The 19,508-nt window shown below is 42.6% G+C and overlaps 2 protein-coding genes across 8 annotated transcripts in view; both read left to right on the top strand.

Moving 5' to 3' along the window:
* Nucleotides 1-12,814, top strand: part of CCDC187 (coiled-coil domain containing 187) — a 33,963-nt gene extending 21,149 nt beyond the window's left edge. The window contains exons 14-24 of one of the 6 annotated variants that reach the window (XM_054084521.1): nt 91-178; nt 1,160-1,327; nt 1,421-1,605; nt 3,639-3,820; nt 4,387-4,499; nt 5,014-5,182; nt 5,779-8,648; nt 8,824-9,165; nt 9,843-9,986; nt 10,442-10,567; nt 10,863-12,814. In XM_054084521.1, coding sequence (XP_053940496.1) covers nt 91-178; nt 1,160-1,327; nt 1,421-1,605; nt 3,639-3,820; nt 4,387-4,499; nt 5,014-5,182; nt 5,779-8,648; nt 8,824-9,165; nt 9,843-9,986; nt 10,442-10,567; nt 10,863-11,018 — 4,543 coding nt within the window. In that variant the 3' untranslated portion in view covers nt 11,019-12,814. Of the gene's footprint in view, nt 1-90; nt 179-1,159; nt 1,328-1,420; nt 1,606-3,638; nt 3,821-4,386; nt 4,500-5,013; nt 5,183-5,778; nt 8,649-8,823; nt 9,166-9,842 lie in introns of all 6 variants that reach the window. The other 5 variants (XR_008453031.1, XR_008453032.1, XM_054084522.1 and 2 more) reach the window with 5 other exon arrangements.
* Nucleotides 12,815-15,321: 2,507 nt separating this feature from the next.
* Nucleotides 15,322-19,508, top strand: part of QSOX2 (quiescin sulfhydryl oxidase 2) — a 28,188-nt gene continuing 24,001 nt past the window's right edge. For both annotated transcript variants that reach the window (XM_054084344.1, XM_054084343.1), the window contains exon 1: nt 15,322-15,568. In XM_054084344.1, the coding sequence (XP_053940319.1) occupies nt 15,331-15,568 (238 nt within the window). In that variant the 5' untranslated portion in view covers nt 15,322-15,330. The remainder of the gene's footprint in view (nt 15,569-19,508) is intronic.

Here is a 19,508-nt window from a genome sequence, read left to right as displayed (position 1 = left end):
GCTCCTATCCCTAGTGTTGTTTTCTGAAGAGCATTAAATTTATGGCATTTAATTATCTGATTGTGATTCCCATCCTTCTCTGGTCTCCAGATGTCTGGAAAGCCTGCAAGACAGTGAGGGAGCCTCTGCCACGGCCACAAAGCAGTGCAAAATCCTAACGGAGCTCAAACAGGAGCAGGTAATGCTACGGCAAGAGGAGCTGGATCTCATCTTATAAACAGTGGGAGGTGCCTGGAGCTGCTGAAGCAAGTGGGGTTTGTTTTTTAAAACAGTCACTGGTGTAATTTCACATGCATTATTCCGCTTTGCTTCCTAACTTCGGTTGAGGGGGTTTTGTGCCAAAGTCAGCAGCTTGTAAATCTTTGAGAAAAGAAAACACCTTTTTTTTTTTTTCCCTGCTACTCCACTGTTACTGTGGATTTTTCTATTTGTGTCATAACAAGGAGGTCATATAATGTAAGCTTCCACTGATTTATGCTTCTGATGTTGAAATATATTAAATTAATCTGACAGCTAATTTTATAGACTCAGTTCTCCTGCTGCTGAGAGGAATGCTGGGCTCATAATTACAATTGGTAATCAGAAAATCTCTGTCTTACTTCTTATGTAGTACAAGCCTGTCCTTTACTTCAAGGAATTCCTTTGCAAACAGTGAAAACCACAAGCCCTGGAACAGGCCCTGGCCCAGAGCAGTGGTGGCTGCCCCATCCCTGGAGGTATTCAAGGCCAGGTTGGATGAGGCTTTGAGCCCTGATCTAGTGGGATGTGTCCCTGCCCATGGCAGGGGGTTGGAACTGGGTGATCTTTAAGGTCTCTTCCAACTCAAAACAATTCTATGATTCCATAAGCTTCCTGTAGTTTTGAATTGACCTGAAGATAATTCCTTTCCAAAGGTCTCCCCTCTGAGACTCTCATCTCCTGAGCAGTGAAATATGCCCTTACCAGTCACTGGTTTTCACAGGTGACCCCCAGTCAGCTGTAGTGAAAAACAAAACTGAAAATGTTTTACAAAAAAAAGAACTAAGCCTGGATATTGAGTTTTCAGGATATTTTGTGGGTAGCATTGCCTTATGTTAAGAAATACTAAACACATGTTTAGTAGGTCTCTTTTCTGTTATCTGAGCTCTCTTATGCTCCTTTGTTTTTCTGTTTTGTATAGGCAGAAATTCAACACCTGCAAAACATCTATAGGGAAGCCCATCAAGAAAGAAAGCTTTTATTAAAGCAGCAAAGAGAAATTTTAAGGATGCAACATTCAACAGCACGACTCCAGGAAAAGCTGCATAATATGACTGGGAATCAAGAGGTTAAGTCACTAGATGTCTCGGTGGGTTTTTTCAGTGGGTAATAACTGAAGTCTGAGCTGACACTACAGCTGAGGAACACAGGTGAAGCCTTATCTATTACTTTTTCCTCTTAGCTTACACGTAGCGCAACAACAGAAGAAGCAATAAAGCTGAATGCAATGAGACTTACTTCTAGCCCAAAGTTATACCACTCCTCCTCCTCAACAGAGCCTGCAGCTCATCCAGAAAGGTCTGATCTGTCAGGGAGCAGAGCGAGCTGTGTCCACCTAAAGAATAAACAAAGAGATAAATATGAGGGGTAAGTAAAACTCTTTCCACAGTGATAGCTGAAGATAAGAACCAAGCCAGTGGAGAAGGTGGGAGTAGTTAAGTGTCAGATAATTGTGTGGGCTTTAAATGCTCCCAAGAGGGAGTTTTATAATGATAAGTTCAGAAAAGCTCTGTATTCAAGCAGTTGATGAATCAAGATCACTATTTAGCATCCTGACCCACACTGCTTCGCTGTTTTTGTCTCCTCTGTATGTCCAACCATCTAAGATCCAAACCAGTAAGCTCCTCAGAGACTCTTTTATTGTTAATGCTGTTACAAATAGGAATATTAAGTAAATTGCCTAGATCCCTAACTGGAGATCCTTATTAAATTCTTTAGGTAGAATACATACATCACTTCAATATATCAGTAAGAAACAGTGTATTTAGCTCAGATTTTCCCATGCTTTAAAAAGATGAAGCACCCTTCTGTGCAAGGTGGGGGTGTGTGCTTTCCACTGAGCAGTGCAGATGGGGAACCAGCAAGTCCCCACACTGCTCAGAGCAGCAGCCTTCCAAAGCTCAGATGAACAAAAATCTAGTTTGCTTCAGAGAAAAAAAATAAATGCAGTTAAACCCAAATATAGATCTATATATGAATTAAAGCCCCCCTCTTTCATTCAGTGTTCCCCAGACCTTTAGCAGACTGGTAAGTGAGGTTTGTGCATTTACTTAAGTTCCCACAGGGAAAGGCTTTCAAATAAATCCCTTCATGCAACTGATCTATAATTCATGGTGTTATTGATTACAAGTCACAGAAATCTTTAAAAGGTTTCTTGGCTCTGCTTTCACTTCTTATTGCTGACAAGCCTGCTCATAGGAGGACAGTGAATATTGGCGTCAGTCTAGAGCAGACAGGGCCTGGAGGAACTTGCCGTGCCCCCAGACTCTGCCTGCTGCACAGCGCTGTGATTGTGATGGATCTCTTTCCTATGTAAGAGTGCAGAGTGGTAATTGCGCCTCAATCCACCAGTGCAGGTGTGTTCGTATTTTATACTGCCCAGAAAGATGGTTAATAAGTGGGGATGTAAGGGAATGGGAAATACCTTTAAAAATGAGGGCAAACTGAGGAAATAAATCACCAACGTGTGGAAAAAGCTGCTGGTTTGGGGGTTTGTTAATGGATGTTAAATACTAGAAGCAAGGAATACAAGAACTTGTAGTTATTATAAACAGGCAAGCTTTTAGCTAAGGTTTGGGATTGGTCTTGGTTTTCTGAATTAAGACGATTATTTTGAGGCCCACATTAGTGCTGTTGAATACTCCATAGGCCTGCTGCTTTCACATTAAAAATTGAATAGGGATTTAGCTTGTAGAGACTCTTGTATCATTAATTTTAATCTATTCAAGAACATGTTTTAACTTTCTAAACTGTTATTGCAGTTAAAAAACCCAAACAACAAAACCGAAACAGAAGAACACACGTGAAGTTCACTGTGTTTTTTTCTGAACAAGATAACTTATTCAACTGCATACTTTAGAACTTGTACCACTAATGGAACAGTCTGTGAATATGAATTGTGTTGTGTTATGCTTTCTAAACAGTCTCCTTACTGCAAAAGTACAAAGTCACTATCACAATCAATATCTGCTGTCCCAAATATCCAGAAAGCTGCAATGCTATATTTAAAGTGGAAAATTTAATGAGATCTGTGAAATCTGATGCAATATCACTGATTAGAAATGGAGAAAGCATACAGGTTCAGCTTTAGACCCTAGTTTTGCCTTTTCAGTTCTGATGATTTTTCTGGTCTCCTTCTATTCTTCTCTACGGAGATTATAAATCTGATGGTATAAAACACAATATCAAGTGAGAAATAAATAAATGATTGAAAGTGCTTTGGGCTCTGCTCATTTGCTGGTTTATAAACATATATGCATGTGAGCACCATGCAGGTACTATCAAGCACTACCAGAAGCATTTAATTTGTATCTTTATTGACTTCAAATAGATTTGTCATGATTAACTTGGGAACATGAATCCAATTTCCAATCATTTATTCCTTATCTAACTGTTCACAGCTTTTCTGCTGAGCACAAAACACTGGCACAATATCAGAAAGAGGCAGAGGAGTCCCCAGGTTTGGAGCAGTCCCTTGATGGCCAAGGTCCTGATGAATCTGGAACAGTGGCTAAGAAGGTGTGTGGTGCCACCAGCCAAACCACAGGCTTGGTCCTTACGATGAAGGATTGCAAAAATACAGGTACTCGATCAAGAAGTCTTCTGTAGCGAATGGTTTGCGAACACTTGGGCAAAGTGAACAACTTAGTGCAAATGCTGAAGTCTCAAGTTTTCTTTGGAATGGTTCAAATGATTTTTCAGAAGAGCACTGTCAAGCTAATTAGCCCAGGAGAGAGAACTTTTGATGTTGATCTGTTCCTCGGTTGCCTCCAACGTGGGTTTTGGAGCCAGGATCTTTTCAGGATTAGCAAGAAGGAAGTATAACAAAGGTGTAAGTTTTATTGCTGAGGTATTGCTGGATGGAGAGAGAGAGAGAGAGAGAGTAGACAGTTCTGGAAGTGGGGTTTGCAGTTGCTGTCGTGTAACTGGATGATGGGTAAGGTGATGACTGGATAAATACAGTCATTGGTCCTTTGAGTTTCTGTTGGTGTGACAACGAATGCGTAGAGCAAAACTAAGTTGCTCAAACTATGAATGCCTTTAAATAAACCTTCTTTGACCAAGCTAAACAAAAAGCTACAGTGAAGTTATTCATGCCAAAAAAAATGCAGCCTTGGAGACACTGTAATTTAATGTTGTACCTTTCAGAGCTGAATGCTCAGGGTCCTGTTTTATCACCTCTGGAACAAGCAAACTCAGCTAGAATGGATGGACCTGTTTCCACATCCATTACAAGAGAAGGCAGAAAGTGTGCATTTCCGGTAAGGATCACCTCCGCAATTCCATTTCTGCCTGCAGAAACGGTTCCCCAGCTTATATTTGCCTTAAGGCAGGGTCAGCACAAGACTGCTTCAGCAGTTCTGAATGTAGAGTAGAAATCAGTCTTGTGTGATTCTGTGCACCGCAGCTAAAGACTAAATTTTAGCATGTGTTGGTTTATCACAACTTTCATGCCCTTTCCACATTCTCTGTTAACTGGTGACACTGTGTTTAATCCATCCCCCATGGGTAAGAGCTGTGCTGCTCCAGGAGAAACTGAACCTGTCCCTGCAGCATAAACAGCTATTTGCCCACAGCAGTCATGGAGACTAGTCCCTTCCTTATTTCCTACATCAGCGACACAGCCCCAACATGGGTCTATACACACAGAAGTCCATATGCACTTATATATTTTAGTGTGAACAGCGTAATCTCTAAACTGTTAACTAGTCTGCCACCAGCAAAGTCCTTTTCTTTTGAGGCATTAATTCTTCATCTTAAACGTTTACATTCTAGGAATCTGCGCTGGAGGAAAAGGCATTTATTTCAAAGCCAGAGATAGATCCTAAAGACAATGAAGATATCAATCCATATGACAGCAGGTTCACAGGGAAAGGCTTGCAGATGCTTTCTACTTCGTGTAACTTATGCCCGAACCAGGCAGAAAATACTCTTCAAGGAACTGGTAAATCATATTTAATGCTATTATGTCCAATCTGTTTCAACCACTTCAATCAAACTTTAATCCAGACAAAAAGAGAGACAATCTTCTCATTTATTACCTAAGTGTCTTGCTCACTGTACCCAATGTATAAATCACTGCGAGGCAAGATAGTGGAGATCTCTCAAAGGTTTATTATGAGATATGATTATGCTGCTTCTTCATAGCTTATTCTGATTGTGTCAATAACAATTTACTTTCTTTTGAGGCATTTTTTTAATAATCTAAGGGTGTTCTTTTTAAAAGAACATAGATCAGTGGAAGATGGACTTTGACAGGACATGCTAGAGTTATTTTTGTTTCCAGGTTTTATCCTCAGTTCATATTTCTTGCTGCCTTACAGAGTTCCTCATCTTTACTTGATAAGTCTAAGGGATTTTTTTTTTTAGTATATTAAAAATAGTCCTAATTTTGACTGTGTATTTAACACTACTGTCTTCTAAATGCAATTTTCAGCAGAGGATTACTGGATTTGAATCCTAAGTTACCGGTCAGCCACCTGTTCCATAAAATAATTTCTGAAACCTGATTTCCTTAATATTTTCTTTTAAATGTTCCAGTTAAAGAAGTGGAAGTGCCTGTCCTTTATGAGACTCATCAGGTGGATGGTAGTCGGTGTTTGAAGCAATTGGACCATATTTCTCATGAAGCTTCTGACAAAGAGCTAAATTTAAAAGCATTTTCTGAAGGATTAGCTTCCACTGAATCATCACCCAAATCAAACAACTTCTTTCTGAGATGCAGAAGCACCAAATCAGATTCTTTTCTCCCAGAATTTCAGAAAGTATCTGCACTTTGGATTGACATCTCGGAAAGCTCCATTTCAGACTCTGAATTAGAGCTGAAAAATGGAGAGGACACAGATGTCAGTGTCCCAGAAGAGTTTGTCTGTGACAATGGTGATGTGTTTCTTGATGTTTCAAAAGAGACATTAATAGCCATAAGTACTGGGGAGGAAACATTACCTAGTGACAAACCCGATGAACATGAAGTGCCCAAAGATGACAGCAGTGAGACTTCATCACACTCCCAGAAATACCCCGGGGCCGCTTTGGACCATGGCTGCACTGATAACTTGCTTTCTTTCATTCCATCAGACAAAGCAAATGCCTCCAAAATGAAGTTAGCAGATTCCTCCCAATCTGATCGCCCTGCCAAGGGAATGGATGAGCCACATCTGGATTCCTCAGAGAGCTACAGCAGAAACAAAACCAGTTTTCAGGACATCACAAAGCAGGGTGCAGTTGCCATCTCTTCATGCAGTGATGATATTTACTCACCTAAGAGCTACGAACAGCAGAACCCTAGTTCTACAACTAACAGAATGGAAAAGGATGGTAGAGTTAACAGGTTATCTGTGGATCAAAATGGAGACGTAATGGGGTTTCCACTGACAGGTTCTTTGAGACACCTAGATTTGGCTACTGACCAGCTTAGGAACACTGTCTCTTTTCCACCTAGCAAAGAGATTACAGAGAACAAGTTATTAGTGTATCTGTCTTCAGGAAACTTACCAATTTCAGGAGGCAAAAATAATCATGCACAGCTTTTGAATGAGAGACTTGCATCTAGTATACCCATGCCAGGAATTTCTGAGGCCATACATACAGAACCCAATTCGCTTGAATCTTTGCGAAGGGTGGCCACAGGAAATCAAAGTAACTTCACAACTGAAAGGCAAGCCGTGGAGGAAGCAAGGAGGGAAGAGTTTTCTTCTGTCTCCTCAAAAGCCCAATTGTTTCAAGCTGAGAACCGCTCTTCTAAAGGTGAAGATGATACAATTTTTATTAGCGATGAGGGTCTCCCTCCAACTGATGAGGACGCTTTGATAGAAATACTGTCTCCTGTTGATGAAGTGTTGTCCTACAGAAGTGCTGACTTGCCATCCTCTAATAAAAAGGATTTGTCATTTCCAAGTGAAGATCTTCCTCCTCCCACCTTATGCGCAGATGCAATGAAAAATGATGATTCTACCTTCAGTACAGATGATTTCCCATCTCCACCAGAACAAATGACAGTCTCGGAGAACGGACAGTGTACGGATGAAGATCTATCACTGAAAATGGATATGTTACCCCCATTACCTGATAGTACTGTGCCTGAAAGTTTTCCTATACTCAATCGAGAGACAACTGATACTTTTTCAACTCTAGATAGTAGTTGCTCAGAACAATCTTTAGTTAAAGGTATTCCCAGTGTAAAGGAGGGCTTATTAGAATACCAAGGAGAACACAAGACACCTTCGCAGCATTTGGAGTCTCTGCCTGTGTTAAATCCTATTTCTTCCAGTCGGGCCAGTAAAAGTCCTGACTTCACCATGGAACAATGCAAACCAAGCCTAACGCTGCCCAAAGCTGAGGGAGACAGTGATGACCCATTATTGTCATTTGAAATTGGGGACAGAGTGTTAGTAAAGCAGACCCAGCCAGGAACCCTAATGTTCAAAGGACAGACTTGCTTCGATAGTGGCCATTGGGCTGGTGTTGCACTTGACAAAGCTGAAGGCGATCATGCTGGAACATACAAAGGGGTGAAGTATTTTGAGTGTGCTCAGAACTGTGGTATCTTTGTCAGACCTGATGAGATCTCACACCTGTTGGAGGCCAATGAAAATGGTTCCAATTACACTGGGGATGAAGACTCTGACTCCTTCTATGATGAGGAATCCTTTAAAGGAGACTGCAAATACTCTGAAGATGATAAGCAGGGACGAGGGCTTAGAGAGCAGAAAGCAGAAGACACTAAGAGCACAGGAGGATCAGAAGTGAAAAAAAACCAGTCTAGGTTAGACATCGCCTTGTTGTCTGGAAAAGGGCAAAAGCTTCCACATTCTGACCAGCGTAAGTGTAATGAATTCCTCTGTCAAAATAACTTAATACGTTTGGAATCAGATAAAGAAATAACAGAACTGACACAACTAAAACAAAGCATACTTGCCAATGTGCTTCCAGTGAAAAGTGAGATTGGTAACACAGATGAAATGAACACAAGGAAAAATATTTGTTGTTTGATAGAGGATCGGAAAAGAAATAACCTTGCTGATGATATTGCAAATGAGCTCAGTAAAGACCTTCTGTTTGAGACTTTAACAGCACTTTCTGCAGCAGCTCAACACAAGCATAAAAATGCCTTTGAAAAAGACATGATGAATTATGTCAAAGGCCTAAGACAAGACAATGATCAGAAAATGTTTCTCCTCAAAGAAAATTCAATTGCTTTGTTATTTGAACAATCAGCAAAGATTTCTGATGTTTTACTGAGCAATTCCAATATCTCTAGCGTCCACGGTTGTCACACGGCAGCAGAAAGAATTGTAACTAAATTTGTAGATGATACAGTTAAAGAATACATGAAGATTAAAAGAAAACATGGATCAAAAGCAGACAAGATATTTAATTCATCTTCAGAGACCTCTACTACCACTTTGCCAGTAAGTCCAGACAGAAAGTTTTTTGTTTACTTAAGTGTTAGACCTGAAATGGGGTCTATCTAAGAAGATGGTTTTAAGTGTAACCTTAATCAGTTGCTCATAATCGCAATACCTCTAAAAATTGTGGAAAAACGTGGAGTATGTCACCTGGCTTTTCTTTTTCTCTCTACTAAAGTTCCTTATAAAAATCCTTGATGCTGGTGTTTTTGGAAGCTCTGAAGACTTTGAGCAGCCTATTTCTGACCAACACATCCTGGCGAGACAAACTCCAAAGCAATACTTGTACAAATGGGATCAGTGGCACTCAGCTCCTTGGAAGAAAACTGAGGAAGTCCCTCTTGTGATACCACACTGCAGTTCATACGTTAAGAAACTGTCTGCATGTGCTGTGGAACAGCTATGGACTCCAGCAAACAGATATTCCAGTTTCAAAAGAATCAGCGTGCCAAAGCACCTTGAATGTAACAATCTCCCAGGGAATGATTTGGAAACAGAAAGCAAGAGGATGTATAACCAGGTATTTTTAAAGCACTAACTGTTATTAAACTTCTCTAGCGTTCTGTAGGCTGACTCATATTCACTAGCATGTGATATTATTCTTGCTGCTAACACTAAATATAGTGAAGGGACTACTGAAAGAGGTATTGCAATATATTCCTTCTGGTAATCTACTGCACAATAATTCTAATAGAATAGATGTCCTTGATTTGATACCAGCCTTCTGCTGAGCTCTTCAGTCCTAAGACCCTGGACACCAAGTCCAGTGTTGGGTTTGGGTCTGTTCAGAAAAAGCCAAGCTTCTTGGAAAGCTGCAGTCTAAAAAGTCTAAGCCTCCTCCTGCCTTGGTAGTCCTGCTGAGTTGGGAGAGATCTTTCTGTTCCTCGCCATCCTGAAACTATTGAGTTTTGTGGACATCTGTCTACACAAGGACGTTAAAGGTTCTCATCAGGGCCTCTTTTATAAGCCATCTCTAATTAGCGAGAGGTCACATGTTGCTGTCCATTATCTTCTGCTGCATAAGTTTATGCTCTTTAGGTGATGGTCATCAGCTATAGGAACATCAGTGATGCAGGTGGTATTTTACACTGAGATTACACTGCCAGCAGCCTATCATCCTTCAGAAGCGCTAAGGAAAATTTTCAAAGGGCATCAGTGAGAGATTCGTGTTATGCTGGTACTGTGTTGTTGTTACAGGTTATATTTGATTTGACCCGTGAGTTTCTATGTGCAGAGTATCAAGCAACTGCAAATACAAATACATTTCCAGGGATGAAAGAAAACCTGGGATCTTACTGTTCCAGGCATCTTTGCAGAAGAACAGATGTCAGTGAAGTCAAGGTATGTTCAGGAAATGGAAAGTGTACAATAATAGGGGTCTGAAGAGAACAGATATTGCAACAGCAAAAAGACAAAAAAATATGAAATTTGGGAGGATTATGGCAGTGTAACCAAGGTGATTAGAGAATAACACAGCATTGCTCTGAAATGTTTGGATAAATATAGACTGAGCTAACTAGTCTAAATATTCTAAGCGGATGGAGCTCTGTAGAGGAATGGAAATCAGTCTGCTAACTCTCCCTGGCTACCTTGCGTGTAACCTCTGAAGGAATGTTATGTTTAAAATCTGTTGGCTGGCCAGTATTGATCAGATGCTTCTACATCAGTTCCTAAAGCGTGGGACATCTCTAGGTTTAAAACTGGATCTTCACACTGGCACTCGTCACTCATTTGCAGCTTTGACAGTGACAGAATCCCTATAAGAACAATTCCTTTCAGCCTTTTTTATTTTGTAGACATTTGTTCAGGGTGAAATTATTAAAATAATGAACCTGGAAAAGAATGACTTAGAAATGAAAAGAAAATTCCTTAATATGACCAAGTATGGAAACTATAAGAGAGACAGAGTGGACCTTATTCTGGTAAGCAGACTTCCAAGTGGAGAATTGTTCACTTTCTCTAGGTTTAAACTAGAAATTCTCTTGCTTTTGCAAGAATCCTGTTTACTTAACTTCAGAACTTCAAGTTCTTGCCTTCCTTTTCAGAACACTTGCAATAATACCCCAGTATTTCCTGTTCTTGAGAGGTTTAGATTAAATCAATTAAATCAGCAATGTATAAATAAAGTTGTCGATTCGGTATAGCATCTTAATACCTTTCAGAACTGACCCTACTCTTAGTCTTGAAGTAAGAATTCATATACATGTTATATTTTAGATTCAGGAACTCCGCAAAGAAGAATCTCAGTGGACTTGCTATGATGATGATGAACTAACTGTGAAGATGAGAATGACTGAAGATATATTTGATGGTTTGATCCATGATACAATTGGAATTCTTAATAAGATTTATCAAATAAAAGCCCATGATTAGAAGTTTTCCCTAAAAGGCCCTAATGGAGGAATTTTAATATATTGATTTTTACTTTTTTTTAGGTGAGAAATGCACCATTTAAGAACTTTAACTCTGAACTTGTACCAAATAGCAGGGTAGCCTTGGCCTAATTTATATGTTCATGTTTACACTGAAAGGATGCAGCAGAGACTTAAACAGATAGAAAAATTCGCACAAAATATTCTGTGTGTGTTTTATGCTTCGGGAATGCTCATTAAGATTAATCTTCTTAGACTGATGCTGCACAGAATCTAAAGGGTGCAAATTTTATTCTTGTCTGGTTTTAGTCAAGATAGCACTTTATTTGCTTATGCATTTTAAGAGCACAATATGTTTTAAAATTGTGTATAAGTCTATTCAAATATGCTTCAAAACTGATTTATGTGTAAATTATCCTATTCTTTGTTACGATGTTCAGATTGAGAATGATGACTTGCGAATCCTTCTTTGAACATAGTGCTCAGAAAATCGTAGGTGACTGTCTTAAAATGTAAATGTGCAGGTGGAATTAAATCTCCTAGAAACTGAATTGCGCTGTGAACCTCCGTAGTTTGGAATAAATTGCTTTAATTGGAACAAGTCTGAAACTTCTCCTGCTGGGTTGAGCAGTTATAGAGGTAACTGTGCACCTTTTCTTTTAATACATCATGGAACTGTTTAAAAGTAGCCCAGAGACGGCTTCAGAGATGTGGCACATGGATGATCTTGCCTTGGCAGCATCTAGAGCCAGGCATGCAGTTTTAATCTCTACAATGCTGATGTAACACACTTTAAATGGGATACTCTTCTACCAGTAACTCCAACTTCTGAAAATTAAATATTTGTGTGTGATTAGGTTAGTTATTATGCAGTTCACATGAGCCCTCTGAATTCTTCCATCTAAACACAGGGTGCTAAGGATGTACTTTAACTGGCAAAAGAGAGGAAATCAATAATGCTGTTGTTTAGTATTTTAACAAGGAAATATAAACATTTCCAAGCATGCTAATTGTTCACTATGTAAACTTCTATGGTCCCATCTATTTTGCAATAAGAGAAGACCAATGATAAATTTTTATTTGTTTTTTTTAAATAAACACTATGCAAATATTTCTTACTGGAATTCAGTAACCATTCATTATTGAATAACTGAATGTAAGTAGATATGACTTATTCAAATATCATTCATTTCAAATAAAATGAAAAGCAGGACAATTAAATTCAAACTATATATAAACTTACATTTAAAATCACAATATTTACAGTCTGCTTTTGGTGGGAAAAATAGAAATACATTTTATGTCTCTGTTTTTAAATACTGATGGCTTTACTGTTTTCATACTGAATTGTTTGGTTTCTGATTAAACAAAATAAACCCTATGTATCAGTAATATTTTTAGTGCAATTCTAATTGATTTCAGATCACATTGTATACACTGCTGTTCACATTAGTGAATAGGAGTGGCTTTGTTATTTTGCAGACAGCTCCTGGGGACAATCAAAAGCCCTGTCCTGCTAGTTGCCATATGAACACAAATAAAAAGGCAACTTCTGCCCCAAGCGCATTAACTGTTGCTCTTATCCTGTATGCTATTTTCATGTCCCTAGTGGTACATTTTCTTCAGTCTCCGACTTCTATCCTCATTGATTAATTAATCCAGATAAGTCATTTGTTCTAAGAATAATCTTTTGTTGTTGTCAGTTTATAGTAAAATTTAACTTTATTTTTTTTTCCTCTTGGATTTATAGACAAAGTGCTGGATACGATGACAAATCCATATATTGAAGCAGTACAGTTTTTCAGGTTATTGTCACTATGGTTTTGCAGCAGCAGCAGGATCCTTGTTGTGTTTGGAATGAAAGCTATTAAAAATATCAACTATATATATGGATGAATAGACGAAGGACTCATTTAATTTCAGACTGGTGCCTTATGTTATGCTCTATGTGACATGGGAAGAAGATAACCATTATATTTGCAATTAGGTTTGTGAGTGAACCCTGAAGCATTGCAAGGTGCTTTATACAGAAGGACAGAGCTATAAAGTAACTACTGCTGATGAGAATAAAAAGTGTATACATAGAACGTCAGACATATTTAATATCCCCAACCATTCTGTGTTCAAAACCTCAGATTCTGGCACCCAGATATATTGACCTGTTCCATCAGTGGCAAGACTTCAATATCAAGATTACTCTCCTTCAAGGTCTAATATTTTTTTTTGCCTTGGTTTTGATCAATATTAACCTCCTGGGTCAATAAATCTTGATACTAGCCTCAGGAGGAGTCATTATCTTTCATAGAAAATGATTATTTCTCAGTTAAACCTTACATTTAATTTTCCTGTAATCCATCTCTTTCATCTTCATACTTTTAACAATTCTTCTGAACAAAATGCACTCTAAAGTATCTTGGGCGCTGCAGATTTTTAAAATCCTAGTTAGCAGCTGCCACAAGATTTTTCAGTTCTTTGAAGTGGTTGGACTCCGTTATTGTAATCATCTGATTTTGTAGTTCATAGTACCTGGGGAAAATAGAGATAGAAACCCCTCAGCTGGGGTGTGATACAAGCAACCACGTAACTTACAGCTGTGGGTATTGGTACAAAAGATCTGTGACTGACATGCTTCAGGTATTACTGGTCAGAAAAAGATCAGGAAAAGGCAAAGGTGGCAGAATCTGTGACTCTGTTCTCAGAGGAGAGGGGTTTTGCTGTGTATGAGATTCCCACCCTTGTCCTGCCAGTGGATCGCTGGCCAGAAACAATAACAAACAAGATTCTACCCCCTGCTTTTACACCACTGGGCATGAGAATTTCTCTGGAAATCTCACTGGAAGTGAGAATTTGGACCCATTTGTTTCCTACTTGCTCTTTAAGGATTAAAAGAAGTATTCGTGAGGAACAGAAGCAAGAATTACCCTTCTGGGGACATCAGTCTTTCACCATCTGAGTTTTCAACTCCTCTGAAGTTGTCCTCCAGGGATGTTTTTCTCTACTGGTTTTCTGCCTCTGTTGATGTAATGAAAATTCTTGAGCCTGCATTTACAAATCAAAGGAGACCCATTCTGTGGCTATGGCTATAAAAGGTGCTAAAATCCATCACTAGCGCACAGCCACTTTGAATCTATTGAAAGGTCAGGGTTTCTAACACCTTCTTGTGAGACCTTTTTATCGGAGGTATAGCGATAGGATGAGAAGGAATAGATATCAGCTGAAAGAGGGGAGATTTAGATGAGGCTTTGAGGTCCCTTCCAGCCCAAACCGTTCTGTGATGACTGGTAATGCTTGGGTGATGCTATCTCGCTTTCTTTGGAGACAATATCATCAATATATTGACAGTGAGATTGAGCGTACCCTCACTAAGTTTGCAGATAGCACCAAGCTGAGGGGTGTAGTTGCCACACTGGAAGGACAGGATGTCATCCAGTGGGACCTGGACAGACTGGAGAATCTCATGAGGTTCAACAAGGCCAAGTGCAAGGTCCTACACCTGGGTCAGGGCAATCCCCGGGTTCAATAGAGGATGGGGAATGATGTGATTGAGAGCTGCCCTGCAGAGGAGGACTTGGGGTGCTGGAACATGAGAAGCTCAACATGAGCCGGCAACGTGCGCTCACAGCCCAGAAGCCCCCCGTCCCCTGGGCTGCATCCAAAGCAGCGTGGCCAGCAGGGAGGGAGGGGATTCTGCCCTTCTGTTCCTCTCTTGGGAGACCTCATCTGGAGTATTGTGTCCAGTTCTGGAATCCTCAATGTAAGAAGGAGATGGAGCTGTTGGAACGGGTCCAGAGGAGGCTACAAAGATGATGAGAGGGCTGGAGCACCTTCCCTATGAGCCTGGCTGAGAGAGTTGGGGTTGTTCAGCCTGGAAAAGGCTCCCAGGAGACCTCAGAGCAGCTTCCAGTACCTGAAGGGGCTACAAGGAAGCTGGAGAGGGGCTGTTCACAAAGGCTTATAGGGATAGGATGAGGGGGAACGGGTATAAACTGGAGAGGGGCAGATTTAGACTGGACATAAGGACAGTTTCTTCACCAGGAGGGCGGGGAGGCCCTGGAACAGGCTGCCCAGAGCAGTGGTGGCTGCCCCATCCCCAGAGATGTCCAAGGCCAGCTCGGATGAGGCTTCGAGGCTCTGATGCAGTGGGAGGTGTCCCCGCCCCTGGCACGGAGTGGCACTGGATGGGCTTTGAGGTCCCTTTTAACCCCAACCATGTCTCTACCTCAAACAGCGCCCCCACCCCGTGTTCCGTGAGGCGCAGGAGGAGCCGCCCCCGCCCCGCCCCCCCCCTCCGCTCCCCCCCCCCCGCTCCCAAGATGGCGGCGCTGGGCCGGCGGGTGCTGCCGGCGCTGCTGGCGGTGGCGGCGGCGCTGGGAGCGGCGGCTCGGCTGTACCGGGCCGGCTCGGACCCGCTGACCGTGCTGGCGGCGGGCTCGGTGCGGCAGGCGCTGCTCAACTCTTCGGCAGCGTGGGTGGTGCAGTTCTACAGCTCGTCCTGCGGACACTGCATCGCCTTCGCCCCCACCTGGCGGGCGCTGGCGGGGGACGTCAGAGGTGAGGGGGGGGGCGAGCGGCATCCACGGGCCGGCGGGAGGGGGGGCGGAGGGGCACTCACCGGCCGCTGGGGCACCCCTGGGCTCTCTCCATCACCCATGAGCTGGGCACCCACTGGCCCGCTGTGTCACCCATGGGAGCTCGCTGTGTCACCCCTGAGCTCGCTGTGTGACACATGAGCTCAGCACCCACCAGCTCGCTGTGCCACCCACTGGCTGCTCTGTCACCCGTGTGGCTTTGCACCCACCAGCTGCTGTGGCACCCGGGGGTGGCACCCACTGGCTCGCTGGGTCACCCCTGGGCTCGCTCTGGGACACATGAGCTCGTCATCCACAAGCTCACTGTGTTACCCACTGGCTGCTGTGTCACCTGTGTGAGCTCACTGTGTCACCCGGGGGTGGCACCCACTGGTTGCTGTGGCTTTACACCCACCGGCTGCTGTGTCACCTGGAGGTTTCACCCACTGGCTCGCTGGGTCACCCATGGGATCACTCCATCGCCCATCAGCTGGGCACCCACTGGCTCACTGTGTGCGCTCATTGTGTCACCAATGTGGCTTTGCGCCCACTGGCTCGCTGTGTCACCAGTGTGGCTTTGCACCAACTGGCTGTTGTGTCACTCAGGGGTGGGCACCCACCGGCTACTGTGTCACCCATGTGGCTTTGCACCCACTGGCCAGTGTGTCACCCCTGGGCTCGCTCTATCACCCATGAGCTGGGCATCCACTGGCTCGCTGTGTCAGCCGTGTGAGCTCACTCTTTCACCCCTGGGCTCACTCTGTGACCCATGAGCTGGGCACCCACCAGCTCGCTGTGTCACCCACCGGCTGCTGTGTCGCTCGTGAGAGCTTGCTGTGTCACCCGTGTGGGCTCAGTGTCACCTGGGGGCTTCGCACCCACCAGCTTGCTGTGTCACCCATCAGCTGCTGTGTCACCCCCGGGCTCGCTCCATCACCCATGAGCTGGGCACCCACTGGCACGCTCTGTCACCCATGTGGTCTCGCTGTGTCTGTCACCCGTGTGGGTTCAGACCCACTGACTTGCTCTGTCACCCATGTGGGCTTGCTGTGTTACCACAGTCTTGCTCTGTCACCCAAAGGCTCATTCTGTCACCTGTGGCCTTGGCACCCATGGGCTTACTCTGTCACCCCGTGGGCTCACTGTGTCACCCATGGGCTCGCTCTGTCACCCGTGGGCTTGCCATCCATGTGGGTTTGCTCTGTTGCCCTTGGGCTTGCCATGCATGGGCTGTCTTGTCACATGTGGGCTAACCCTACGCAAACTTGTTCTGCCACGCGTCGGCTTGCTCTGTCACCCGAGGGCTCATGATGTGTGGGTTCACTCTGCTATATATGGGCTGTCCCTGTTGCCTTTGGGCTCACCATGCGCAGGTCTGCCACGTGCAAGCCCGGTGTCGCCCATGGGCTGGCCACACACAGGCTCACTCTGTCACCTGTGGACCTGTGGCCGTGCCTCAGCCCATGAGCATCGCCCCTCTTCTCACTGCTTTGGTGATGGCCACAGCCCTTGCCACACTGCCAAAATGGCACACGGGAGAGAGTGAGGTGTGGATGATAGCACCCAGACTCCAAGTTAAAGGTTTCATAGGATAAATCATCCCGACCTCTTGCATGCAGAGCGATGCAGCTGTGGGGTGACTCGCAGGCAGCTCTGTGCTTGCAGTGTGCGAGGGGATGTGCTGAGGCACAGGAGGTGTGTTTGGACTCGGCTCTTTGAGTCAAAGTCTGCATCTTCTAAACTTTTTGTAAAGAGAGTGGAAGCTAAACGAAAGATAAATGTTGTGGTACTGCAGAGACCATGCGTGTGTTTGATTTATATCTTAAATTCAGTACAGCTTGGATAGGTTAGAAAGGAGAAAAGGAAATAATACAAAAATCAAGTTAAGTGAGAGTCAGATTTTCAGATTTATCAAGCAGTGACTTAAAAAGAAATGCTGGCCTCTGCAATTTATGATGAGGGAGGCTTAGCCTCCCTGTGTCTTAGTCTGCTCAGGCTCTTTGGCAGGAGCTGAAGTGTTTTACTCTGTAGATCTAAGGTAAGGAAACAGCCCTTCCAGTATCGGTTAAATGCAATACTTTTGGTGGGGAGAAGACCTGAGGTCAAATTTGTAGGAAAAGATATGCTTAATAGAGTGATATTAGAGGCTTTTAAACCACTCTGAGTGTAGTATTTGACAGAAGAGACCTTTGCAGGTTCTAATGCATTTGTATGGTTTCAGTTAGAGAGGGTGTGAAGAGCTCTGGTGTTTCCCTGGCAGCCTCGTATGCGGAGTGTTAATGGTTAAGATGAATTGTGGGTGTAGTAATAGGTGTGCATTGTTTTAGATATACGGGAGTGGGGGCCTACCCCAAAATAGGTCCTGATAAGCTCATCACATGCTGAGGATTGCTGACTGATGAGCAGAAACTCAAAAACTAAGAAACACAGGGCAGTAATGGTTTCAGAGTGTTTCAAATGCTCCTTACTTGCATGGGAGTTTTTCTACTTGCGGTAAGTTTTTTCTGTTTTCTTTACGGAAGTTTGTGTAACATTTTCACCTTCTGATTTGATTTGCTGGTGGCCAAAATAATGTTAGATTTTTTTTTTCTTCTTTGAAGAAAAAGCGAAGAAGTGTTTGAACGCTGCAGTGAAGATCATGAAGAGTCTGAACTGACCAAAGCTATTGTCAAAATAAGGCAGGGACACATTTATACGTTTCTACAGCAGCGTGATACCTTCACAGGCAATTTTTTGTAACTTTTAGTGACCTCTTCAAATAGATATATTTTCTTTCTCATCTACAGTCCTGATAACTGCAAATGCTGTTATGCACTTGTATTGCTGTAACCAGGTAAATGCCTGTCTGGTCTTTAATCCATTCAGTTTTTATGAAGACTTTCATTTACCAAGTGGATTTTTATGTTTGTGGATATTGGCACTACCAGCAAATGCAATTGGTTTCTACTTTTACTTGTCAGCAAAATGTTTCCGCTTTGAAGTTGGAATGAATGGATTTCAGTAAGAGACTGAGAACAGTCACACTTTTTTTGGTGGTATTATCTGCAAAAAAAACCATCCCCAAACCATTTCACCCATTTAGGCTGTCTCAACATTTATTTTTCAAAAGTATTTACTCATCTGCGAAGATTTTACAGCTGCCTTCAAGGATGCAGACTCATCTGCGTTAGTGAACTCCTACGTCTCCGTGTTTGTATTTGCTAATTTGGTGCAGTCCAGTTAAACTGGCACAGTTACTTTGTCCATAAAAGGCCTGTGCTAATGTACTTAATTTTTTTTTAATTTCTCATTTCTTAAGTCTTGGCAATATTATCACTGCAAACTTTATAGCAGAATGTAATTCTCCTGAGAAACAGGAGCAGTGCTTGCTCTTGTGTAATTTGTGTTTTGAGTTTGATGCTTACTCTCGTCTCAGAAAGGCTTTAAAGCACAGTCATTGCTGCGGCATTCCTAATCATACATTTAGTTTTATTACAGTGGTGTGCAAAGTGGCCATTATAGTTAATTGTACTTTTTCTGTCTTAAAAGATGATTGTATCCATACACCAAAATGCCTGCGGGCTGGAATTATGTGTAGTAATTTTCTGTGTAGAAGTAACGAACCCTTGGAAATCCTGTATGCAACAACCCTTGAATTATGTGCAGAAGTAATCCGCTCCTCTGGGTTTGGACCTGCTGTTCCAAATGCAGCAACTGTTGTTCAGAACTAGCAATTATTATTTCCTTCTAGAAATTGTTCCTTAAACGCATTTGGTGGGGAATGCCAAAGCCTTGGCATGGTGCAGGACGCAGCCAGTGTGTTACAATCCGTAACTCTCAAGCAGCACGCAGTGAGAGGTTCCTTGTGAGATTCCCCTGACTGAAACTTCATAGTGGAGAAAAACATGTGGCAGTGCATGGACAGGGAACACACAAGGTTTGAG

The sequence above is a fragment of the Cuculus canorus genome, chromosome 19 (genome assembly GCF_017976375.1).
Source record: "Cuculus canorus isolate bCucCan1 chromosome 19, bCucCan1.pri, whole genome shotgun sequence".
Taxonomy (NCBI): domain Eukaryota; kingdom Metazoa; phylum Chordata; class Aves; order Cuculiformes; family Cuculidae; genus Cuculus; species Cuculus canorus.
Note: the sequence above shows the minus strand (reverse complement) of the source record. Positions and strands in the feature narration are given on the sequence as shown.